This window comes from Callorhinchus milii, unplaced genomic scaffold, assembly GCF_018977255.1.
Source record: "Callorhinchus milii isolate IMCB2004 unplaced genomic scaffold, IMCB_Cmil_1.0 Scaffold13, whole genome shotgun sequence".
NCBI lineage: Eukaryota > Metazoa > Chordata > Chondrichthyes > Chimaeriformes > Callorhinchidae > Callorhinchus > Callorhinchus milii.
Window position 1 is genome coordinate 8051 of NW_024704754.1, and position 11455 is coordinate 19505.

At 39.7% G+C, this 11455-nt stretch overlaps 1 protein-coding gene across 1 annotated transcript; it reads left to right on the forward strand.

Moving 5' to 3' along the window:
* Positions 1-3120: 3120 nt before the first annotated feature.
* LOC103189390 (cyclin-G1) lies at positions 3121-8686 on the forward strand. Its single transcript, XM_007909763.2, has 7 exons — positions 3121-3256; positions 4895-5167; positions 6050-6303; positions 6770-6848; positions 7702-7800; positions 8284-8509; positions 8622-8686. The coding sequence occupies exons 2-6, from the start codon at positions 4895-4897 to the stop codon at positions 8482-8484; spliced, it is 906 nt and encodes a 301-aa protein (XP_007907954.1). The 5' UTR covers positions 3121-3256; the 3' UTR covers positions 8485-8509; positions 8622-8686.
* Positions 8687-11455: the final 2769 nt, after the last annotated feature.

The window sequence follows — 11455 nt, forward strand, 5'->3', positions numbered from 1 at the left end:
ACCTCCACGAGTCCAAAGTGCTACAGAGAGAAAGAACATGAGTTTCACTTGTCGCTGTCTGGTTTCACTAGTACAGACTTATCTTCAGATGACAACTGAGTTCAGCGCATTAATCACTTACATCTCCTCCGATCTTCAGCTCCACCTCATCTCTAAATGATTCCCAGTTGCTTGTCTTTATGACCGAAATCTAGATGACAATTTAAGATTGACATTGCGATATAACGGCAAAAAAAAGGATTCCACACAGTGATTCTGTCATTGCCGTCTTTGAGACGGATTGCACGGTAAAAGGAAAAGCCGAACTGGTCAAGAGTTGGTCACAATCTATATCAAACGGAGATGGGTGGGGACAAGGTCTCCGAAGTTCATTGGACATATGAAGATCCAGCAATCACTTGGTATGAACAAATGTTAGCCCAGTGTTCAAGAGCAACACAAACCTACACTGGCTCCAGGACAACCTTTGACTCAAGTGTAAACGAGAGTGAACTAAAGACTGAAAGAAGAGCAAAGCTTAGAAAACAAAGTGACAAACAGAATTTCTCCAGAAAGAAAAATGGTTTTAGGAAATGAAGACAAAAAAATGACAAGAGAAAAACAGCAATGGGGCAAATGGGCATGTGAGGACAGTTACCCTAATGACTGCCTGTCCACAAATACACAAAGCATAAATTGAAATATTTACATAAGGCACAAAAAGAGCCCATTCGGCCCCACCACAGTATAGGAAGGATGTTAAGGCATTGGAAAGGTTGCAGAGGAGATTTACGAGGATGGTACCAGGAATGAGGGACCGTGATTGTGAGGAAAGGCTGGAGAGGCCGGGATTATTCTCATTGGAGCAGAGAAGGTTACGAGGAGACCTAATAGAGGTCTTCAAAATCATGAGGGGATTTGACAGGTTAGAAATGGAAAAGCTGTTTCCACTGGTGGGTGTGTCGGTGACTCGAGGTCACAGATTCAAAATAGTCTCTAAAAGAAGCTGAGGGGAAGTGAGAAGAAATTTTTTCACGCAGCGAGTTGTTCAAATCTGGAACGCATTACCTGAAAGGGCGGTCGAGGCCGATTTGATAACTACTTTTAAAAACATGGTGGATGGGTATTTGAGGAGGACGGGTTTGCGGGTTATGGGGAAAGGGCCGGGAGTGGGATTGACATTAATTGCTCTATTCAAAGAGCCGCACAGACCCGATGGGCCGAATGGCCTCTTTTTGTGCTGTACAATTCTACGATTCTATAAGCTTCTTCCCATTGAATCCGCAGAATATTTAGACAGAAACAAATGATATAATGCTTTGTCGCATCTTTAAGATGTCTCAAAGCGCTTCACAGAACATACTGTAAATTGAGTTGGCAGTATATGTTTTGTGGGCGAGTTTGGATCAGCTTCTCTTACATTTCCCTGGACAGGAACAAATATTTATATAAATGTGTGTAAATATTTCAATAAACGACTTCAATATATAAATATTTACACACACAGCGCCCCCTGCTGTACAACAGCCACATTACAGCCTGTGATCACACACAGCGCCTCCTGCTGTACAACAGCCACATTACAGCCTGTGATCACACACAGCGCCCCCTGCTGTACAACAGCCACATTACAGTCTCTCTGTGTACAACAACAACAACAAATTACATGTGTATAGCGCCTTTCACATCGGGAGGACGTCCCAAGGCATATGTCTGATAATTAAAAAAATACAAAGTTTTACCTTCAGTTAAACGAACAGTTAAAAACCACAATGAACACAATACCCATTATTGCAACTAACTGAATAACTAACCTTTCATATCATACTAATGTGAAAAAAGAGGAAATTACCATTGTTTCTATCAATTCAAAGACATTTATTCATTGACAAAGGAATTTTAGCCGTGAACTGGCTTACTTCAGAGGACTATCTGCTGATTTGTGTTTGTGTTTAGCCATGAATGTAGGTCAGTGAACCATGTTGGACAACAATCAACGCAACAGCTGAATGTGAGGTACAAAAACATACAAGTCTTACTTTTTTCAAAAAGCAGTTTGAAACCACCATTTTGTTTCCAAATAAGGGTTCACTTCAGAAAGATCAGATCCTCCAAAATGATAACATTACAGCTGCACCAATTCCAAAAAGAATCAGTTACTTTTTTCTACAAAATGCATTAATAGTTTCTCAGTAAATGGTGCTAAATATGATCCATGTACTGTTGTGCGTTCTTGTGAGATTATGATTTCTGATGGGAAAGGAGCTCAACAGTAATTTTAGAAAGTCTACATTTCTCAAAATTCAGACAAGATTTGACCAGATTTGTTTAGTTTTTGTGAATTTTTGTAGGGTCTTTATCTCTGTTTGTGAACCTCAGGGTAAAGCTCAGACAGAATATGTCAAGCGACTGGGTCTGGGTTCAATTCCTGGTCCTGGAGAAACCTTAAGACAAGTTTCCTTACTCTGTTTACCAGCAGTGAGTAGCAGACACAAACACACATGCACGTCTCTGTGTGTCTTTGTGTGTCTCAGGGTATGTGTGTGCGTCTCGGGGTGTGTGTGTGCGTCCTCCCTCACCCTCTTATGCCCTCCCTTACCTTCCTTTGTGCCCCCCTACCGCTCTGCCCTGCCCCCCACCCACTCACCCCCACCCCTGTGACCGAAGGTGTGGTCAAAGAGGAAGGTCTTCAGGCATGACCTGGCGATGGGGAAGGAGGGGACGAGGCGAGGGAGTTGAGGGAGGGAGTTCCAAAGTTTCGGGGCATAGCAGCTGAAGGCACGGCCGCCGATGGTGGAGCGGAGGATTCGGGGAGGAGGAGGCCAGACCCAGTGGAGCGGAGGCAGTGGGTACTGCTGTGGGGAGTGAGGAGGTGAGAGAGATGGGGAATCAAGGAATGGAGGGTTTAAGCACTAGAGTGAGGATCTGGAAGTCGATTCGCTCTAATTGTAAATCCACTTTACAGTAATATCCTGTGAAGCACTTTGAGATGACTCAATAGAGTGATCAGGATTATTATTATTTACAAGGTATTATTAATGTTGAGTGTGTGGGGGTGGGTCTGAGAATCCGGAAGAGAGATGGGGAGGAGGGATCAGATGATTGGCAAAATAATCAGCCGTCAGCAAAGCCAATGAGTGCAGCGGATGGAGTATAAAGAGGAGGATTGAGCTAAGTCGCTCTGCTCGTTTTATAAAGAAGACACAGGCTTTTAAACACTGAGAAAGACATCTCGTGAAGCTGGAACAGCTGGAATTACAAAGAAACCACAGCAAAGGTACAGGTTGAGAGAATGAGGAGAAAATGGTGGGGGTTGGGAGGGTGGGGCGCTGAGTTCTGGCTGATAATAATAATAGTAATAATAATAATAATCCTTGCATTTGATATAGCGTTTTTCACGTCAGGAGGACGTCCTGATGTTCTCTCTGTTCTACTATAATAAACATTATCCTTGCATTTGATGTTGTGCCTTATCATATTGTTGAAGTGGCTCAAAGCGCTTCACGAAATATATTGTAAAGTAGATTGACTATTTTGTGGACGAAACGCGGCAGCCAATTGCACACAGTAATGTCCCACAAACAGTTGTGCATTCAGTGACCAAATTATTATTATTATTGATTTTTGGAGGGAGCTGCACTGGAGCTGGTGGTATTTTTGGGGGAGAGAATGGCCTCTGAGTGAAGAGTGTTCACTCCGCGTTCAGACATGCCTGGGCTTGTCTGGAGTGAGGAGGGGACAAGTCTGGACATGTCCTGAGAGGCTCCACACCCCCAATGTGGAAATATTTATTATATTTATTATATTAAATCAATGCTTACTCCCTGATCTCTCCACTGCTAATCCTGTCAGGAACCACGCTGTCCGGTGGATAAAGAGCTTCCCTGACTTTGTGTAATCAGCAGAAACAGCCCGTGTTCTGGCTGCCTCACTGCTGTGTTCAGTGATTCCTGCTTAACTGTTTGCGTAACTCTTTATTTCCAGTTCTGGCCATTTAAAAACTTGCTCAACCACAAAACCAATCCTTTAGTTTAAGGGTTTGGTGAATTTTGCTGCTAATCACGTCAGCCTTTTTGTTAGCTACTTAAACATTGAATAGCCGGCTCTGTTATTCGGTGCCTGTATTGTTTAAGATGTTTTTAATGATAAATGTTGGTTATCTGTTCATTGAAACTTGTATCCTTGTCTTACCCGGGTCTAATCTCATTACATTTGGTATGCAATGGTAACTAGTTTATTCTAGTTGAAAATATTGGGGATTGAGACAATTTGTGCCTTTTTTAAATGTGACTTTCTGATGTTTCCTGTCAGTGACATCTGGTGGGTAATAAATGCTTCACCACAGGCCCCAGTAACACAATACACTCTGACCATCTGCTGTCCTACATGTAGTCTGCAAGATCTCGAGCTCAATTGACCCCTTGTGAGATGTGCCCCTCACCCCCAACACCTGACTTTACATCAGGGTGTTGTCATTGTGAGAGAGTATTCTGCCAGAGACTGGGAACTAAAGTAAAATCACACTGTTTGGCAATCTAAAAATATACAGATTGTATTGGGAAACAATGCAGTACAGTATTGAGCAAGAAAGTCTCTTAAATAACATTTGCATTTGATATTGTGCCTTTAGTCAAAACTTTATACTTTTCTGTAAAGTATGGTGATTATTTGTAAACCGACTTTACAGACTTTTCTTTCAGCTCATCTTCTACTTGAGCGGAGCAAAGTAGCGTTGAACTGTCTGTTCTCTCTCCCCCCCCAACCAGTGTAGATCCTTATTTAGACCATTTCAACTCTGGATGTATTTCTGGCGAGCTCTGATTTTATCAATTGAGAACATAGATCTTGCACTAACTAGATTATACATAACAGTGAAACTCCTGATTTGGTGACGCAATTTATTCTCATGTTTCAGATGATTGGTGCTGAACCTCAAGGAGCAACAAGTGAGGTGCTGCACCTTGTAAACCAGATAAAGGTTTTATTGGAACAAGAACCAAAGTATCAGCCAAAGATAAGTGGTTTGAAAATAGTTGAATCTGCGCGTGACAATGGGATCCATATGACTGTCCAACTGAGGGATCTCGAAGTCAAGGAGCTGCTCAGCCTGTCTCAGTTCTTTGGCTTCAGCACAGATGTGTTTGTTCTGGCTGTCCACCTGCTTGATAGATTCTTGGCCTTGATTAAGGTAAAATCTTTAACTTCTTTGTGACATATTGGGAAAGTACTTGTAATGTAATAGAAATCCTTGCATTGTATATAGTTACCTTTCATGTCGGTAGAACATGTTAAAGCACTTCAAAGGATTCACAAAGGTAAAATGCAGTGACTTTTTTTATCAGGCAAACACAATAGCCAATTTGCCCACAGCAATGTCCCACAAACAGCCATGAAGAGAATAATCAATTTTAATTGATTTAGTTGGCCAGGACATTGGGATAAGCTGCCTTCTCTTTTTAAATCAAGCTGTGAGATGTTTTAACATCTGCCTGAACAGGCACTTGTGGCTTTAGTTTGACATCTCCTAAAAACGACAAGGGCTTCCTTCGCGTGTCAGATGGTGAGGTCAAAGTCCTGAAATGGGGCTTGAACCCACAATCTCCTCACTCACAGGAGTGAGTGCTATTAACTGAGCCAGGCTGACATCCAAACTCAGCATGACATGCAAAAGTAAAAATGCTACAAAAAAGTGAAGCTTTGCATTACTACTATATAGATGATGGAGTAACATGTTAATGTATACCTTACTTAGAACAGTTCCGATTCGCTAGTGATGGATGAACCAGCTCCCTGGTGTTCTGAGTACATGCAGGTACACTCAAACCCATACAACAAATATTCTAGCTAGTTGTTTGTTGCAAAAAGTAAAATTTTGTACGAAACTAGAAATCAACCAATAGTCTGTGTCTCACTTGCCTACTATTGCCCCCAATGATGATAATAATCCTTGGATTTGATACAGCCCCTCAGTGTCTCAAAGGGCTTCACAGAATATACTGCAAAGTGAATTGATTGGGTATTTTGTGGGCAAAATGTTGGAACATGTGCTGAAAATCTGTTCTGATTGAAGGTGCAACCGAGACAGTTGTGCTGTGTGGGCCTGACCTGCTGTTACCTGGCTGTGAAGGTGCTGGAGGAGGAGCGTAACGTCCCACCAGCCAATGACCTAATTCGAATCAGCCAATGTAGATTCACGGTGTCAGATATGATCAGGATGGAGAGGATTATTCTAGAGAAGCTGCTTTGGAGGGTGAAGGCTCCAACTGCCCTGAATTTTCTGCGACTGTATCACACTTTGATTCTGAATTGTGCTGCTTCTGAAAGGTATGCTGGCTTCTAATGTGAAGCATAAGCCATTTTTCACTCTGGATTTGTGTATGTGTTAATTTTAGTGAAACATCTGGTCCTTCCTGGCAAATGGTGTTGAATTTTCCACTCTTGTTTGCCAGTGTAAATAGGCTACAAGCAGCCTCTAGGATTCAAAGCATTTTAGGAGTAAAATACCTCAAGTTCATGCTTGAAGGCATTAAAAAGAATTGTATATTAAAAATAATTACATTTCTGTGGCTGGGTTGACTAACAAGCGGGTTCCTACTTGCTGCTGGTAAACAGGGGCATGTGGAGTAAGGAAACTTGCTTAACTTTTGCCCTGCTGGGAATCAAACCCAAATGCCACAGCCTATGATGTAAGCTGACACTCAGTTAACCAGAGTCTCCTGATTTTGTAGAAAAATTGTTTAACAACATACTTTGTTTAAAGCACAGACCACTGTTTAATCTTTTATTCAAGGAAGAAGATCCTAAATCTTGAACGACTTGAAGCCCAACTTAAAGCCTGCAGCTGTCACTTTGCCTTTTCCAAAACAAAAGTAAGTTTAGCGCTTGGCAAGATCCAAAAGTTAAATCTTCTTTGGTGGATTGCAGACACAATACTATGCCTCTAAAATCAAATCAAAATCTATGCAGTTCCCAGCACTGACCCTTTCTTGTAAAGTTGCACTGCTAACTCCCATGGTTTCCGTCCAATAGACGAGCTGACTTTGTCTTATTTCAGGAGCTTCCTTATATTTACTCACCAGATCTGTCAGGTTTACAGGCAGCCTGATTCCCCAGGTTATATCTGTGCACATTCTTTTAAACAGAGAGTGTCCTGGGGAAGGATAACACAGCCCCAAATGCTGCTTTAGACACAAAAATCATGTCTAAAATTGAGCATCTATCTGGCTTATCTTTTCATTGCTCAGCACTTTCAGGGCAACTAAAGTTGTCCCTCTCTTCAAACTGAACAGTGAAATGAAAGGTAGAAATCAATAAGTTGGGAATAGGTAGGAAATAGAATACACAGAGAATGTGGAAATCATAAGGTACACGAAAGGAATGGCAGGAAGAGTTGAAGTATTTAAAAGGGTGGCTTTTGAATTAAGTTAACATGGTTATGTTAATAAACAAATGGGTGGGTCACTTCACAGCTGTTTGGGTCATTGCTGTGTGCTAAATTAGTTGCCATGTTGGCGTACAAATTAGTCTTAAGTACATCCTGTAAAGCTCTTTTGATATGTGCTGTATTATAAAATTAAATCTATGTGGCATTTATTAATGCAAATCAACTTCTTCCTGTGTTTTAAGATGAAAATATACAGTCCAGTCAGTCTACACACGAGTCTTTGTAAACCTGCTAGCAGCACAATGGTTAAATGTTTAATTTAACATATTTTTTTTTAGCCTTCCATATTGGCACTTTCCATTCTTTCGCTGGAGGTGCAAGCGCAAAAACTGCACGAAATAGTGGAGACTGTCGAGAGCCTTCAACAGAATTTCAAAGTAAGTGGTATGGTGTTACAGTAAACTGTGTCAGACCAGATAGCAGGTTCAGTTCAGATGGCTTAAAAATAAAATGGCTTTGCTGTCAATCCTAGCTTTTTGTAATGAGCTCATCTTTTCAAATGGAAAGCAACTGGTAATTGTAATTCACAATAAAAATCCTTTGAAGCTCTCTTTGAAACAGCTCGATGATGTGATAAGGTGCTATATCAAATGCACAAATCATTAAGTAATTCAGAACGTGTCAAATTTGGCAAATTGTTGAATTCAGTCTCAAATTTGAAGCCAGTTTTCTCTAGTTTGCTGAAGAGTTTAATTTGTCAAATTTTGTGCACTCTGAAATACTACTTAGAATAAATCAGGTAAAATTTCTCCCCACAGACTATCCACGTTGATTCTCCACTCTGTCCTGTATTCCTGTTCAGTTTTTTTAGTAAAGGGGAGAATTACAATTACCTTCAATTTATTTTCTATTTTGCACAGATAAGTAACCGGGATTTGTTCCACTGGAGGGAACGGGTTGCAAAGTGTTTAGCAGAGTACTCTTCATCCAAGTGTTCTAGACCCAATAACAAGAAACTGATGTGGATCGTGTCGAGAAGCACATCTCGACACCTTCAGCCCAGTTGGCAGAGAATCACTCCTCTCCCAACCATCCCTGAAGCTGCAACTTGTGTTGAATGAAAGATACGGAAAGCCGCCGTTAGAGGTATTTTATGGATTTCACGTGTCCTGTGTTTGTAATTGAGCATTTCTGGAAATCAGAATCAAATGAAAGTGGTCAAACATCTAATTGTTTTTTTCTCTCCCGTTTCTCACAGAATTCCTATGAAGATGTGCACTGAAGGAGCAACTTTTATTACAATTAAAATGCCTCAAATAATTATTTTTGCTTGGTGTCTTCAGAAGTGCGCATATGGTCAAAATTGAATTTGCTAAAAGGCAACGTTTTGACAATAACACTAGCAACTATTTTCTTTTGTTCTAACATTTTCATATGTAGATATACAGTATGAACTTTACAATGTGAAACTTTTTACATGCCAATATTTAGATTCTATTCTTGGATGGGTGAATGTGCAATACTGGCAGATATATTCATGGAACCATTCTTCATCAGTTACTTAATTTAAAAATCATAAAGTGCAGTATTTTTGTAAGTAATGTATTCAACATTGTAGACATCTAAATATTTCCCTTCTTCCCCTCCCCTTTGCATCCCACTTAGCTGAGCAATGCATCATTTATTATTCCTCATGTCTCAGCAGTTATTTTCCATTTATTGATTTCGTTTACACTCCTACCTGGAAAAAGAAATGCAGCAATAGTTGTAGTCCTCCTCATGATAAGAACGCTGTTTATTTAAATTGTTTTCTGTCAGCAAATAACGGTCTTTCTATGCTTTTTTTCCCCCTGTTGTGTTGCATACACTGGCCCACTCTATACATTTGTCATCCTGATCTTCTGAGTATGAACTATTTCAAATAGCCCTGCCATCTGAAAATGAAGATGTACTTACACAGAAGCCAGTTATGTGCGCAATAATAAATGGCAATGTAGTTTGAGTTTTCTGAAGTCGAAGATTTTGTCCTCTGAAGTGCAATTAGGTAATGGTGAGGAATTATCTGTTGTTGTTAAAGTTATTTAAAATCTCAAGGCAGCCTCCAGATAGGTTATTTTAAAAACTTTTTCTATTCCTCATCATTCCACAATAGCTTAAAGCCAAATCAAAACACACTGTTCAACATAACAACTTTCAATTTGTTCTAAAGTGATTTTTTATTATAAAGTGTTTCTACACATTAATATTTTTATGGATGCTGGGTGCCAATTGAAGTTGCTTTGTTGAATATTTTGACTTGGTTAGAATCGATGGCATGTACTTTAAATAAGCTAGGTGATTTTCTTTCCCTCCCTCTTAATGGTTTAATGAAAACTGTTTGAATTTAAATTGTGCAACTGGGGTAAAAGATGCGATTAAGTGGAATTTGGGATATTAATCTTCCAAAACCATACAGTATTCCAGGGAACATATGAATTGTCTAAATTGTTCAGTATTAAATCCTCAGCTATGAGACCCAACCTTTTTTTAAAAATATATACTCTTAGTGATCCCATTGTGCATTTAGTTAATGACCTGCATTTCACTGGTGCAGTGCAATATTTTGTATGTTTAGAGAGGCCTGCAAACAAGTTTACGAAAAGTAGTTTGCGATAATCTAAACTTAATGTTTTTAAAGTGATTTTATATTATGCAGAGGTGCAAACTATTTGGGTTTCCGATGTGTCTAGATAGGGATGGGCACTGGTTTTTGAGCATTTGCAGATTTAAGAAATTTATCTGTGAAATTTGCATTTATGGGGAAAATGCAATGTTACAAAGCAGTTACACTTTAAAAGCAGCCCAGACTCGCTTGGCAACTAACATTCTTTGCACTTCTGACACAACATGAGCTAGGATTTGGTGACTGAAGGTATTTTTTGTTAAAAAAAACTTGACTAGAAATCAGAAAATGGTCAAATGTTTGATTTCTGAATTTAATAAACTTACTTGGTTGAACAATTTGTGTTCTATGAAATGTTACTTTCCTAGCCTAGTGCTAAGCACAGTGACAAAAAATGGTGTGATGTAGGGAATTCATCACTGGGGAATGAAACCCTAAAATCTAGATTCTTCAATTAAGAAATCTCCTTCGACTATTTGGAATCCAGTTGAAAATCACATTAGATTCCAAGCAATATTAAAGCACCACAAGCCTCAAGAGTTTCCTATTGAAGTGAAACCTCTTAGTCGCCTTTCACACGTCGGAGGTTTTGTGCCAATAGGAACAATACTTCAGTTTAAATGGACATTTTGTTTTAAAAAGCTGTTACATCACTGGTCAGACATCTCCCACCAACTAATTTACTGTCGGCATCAACTCAGGCTGGCCATATACTCCACAGCTACTCTCCATCACCACAGCAACTGCATGTCACAAAATCTACCCAGACAATCATTGACATCCAAGCCTACATGGGAACCGAGATTCCACTCTGCAGTTATAATAATTCTTGTCATTGAGAAGATATGGTAAAGTGGATTGACTATATTTTGTGGGCAAAACATAGCAGCCAATTACACACAGCAGTATCCCACAAAACAGCTGTGGATTAAATGACCAAACCATTTTTTTAAAAAAAGGATGATTACCCCAGAAAGTACTCTGCCAATCAATTAACAATTGGGTTCCTACTTACTCCTAGGTAAACAGGTGTCCAGGACTCAAACCCAGATCCACTTGCTTGCAAGGTGAACTAACCACACTACAGGATTATTAATCAATAACTTTGCTTTGAAGCACATCCCAGGTAATAACCACACAATGAAACCCTAAAATCTAGATTTTACAATTTAGTAAATTGCAATTGTAAAAAAACTCAGAATCATTCTTCAATTTTGTTTATTGCATTTTCCACTCAGTTCAGTGAAATAGTAAGAGTATAAATATACAGTGGAAATAGCAACTCACACCTCGTGACATGGTACGTCAATAGACAATGTTTTCAAGACTTGAAGCCAGTTATGACTATAACAAATTACCACCTGCTATATAGAGGTGCAGCATCATGAATCTGTATGTAATACCTAAGCAACAATAACTGGGAACTGGAC

What these genes read in the sequence shown, in the direction of transcription:
- LOC103189390 (XM_007909763.2), top strand. Translation starts at nt 4,895, where the DNA reads ATGATTGGTGCTGAACCTCAAGGAGCAACAAGTGAGGTGCTGCACCTT. An exon ending in GATTCTTGGCCTTGATTAAG is followed by an intron (nt 5,168 to 6,049) that starts GTAAAATCTTTA and finishes TTCTGATTGAAG; the next exon opens with GTGCAACCGAGACAGTTGTG. An exon ending in GCCTTCAACAGAATTTCAAA is followed by an intron (nt 7,801 to 8,283) that starts GTAAGTGGTATG and finishes TATTTTGCACAG; the next exon opens with ATAAGTAACCGGGATTTGTT.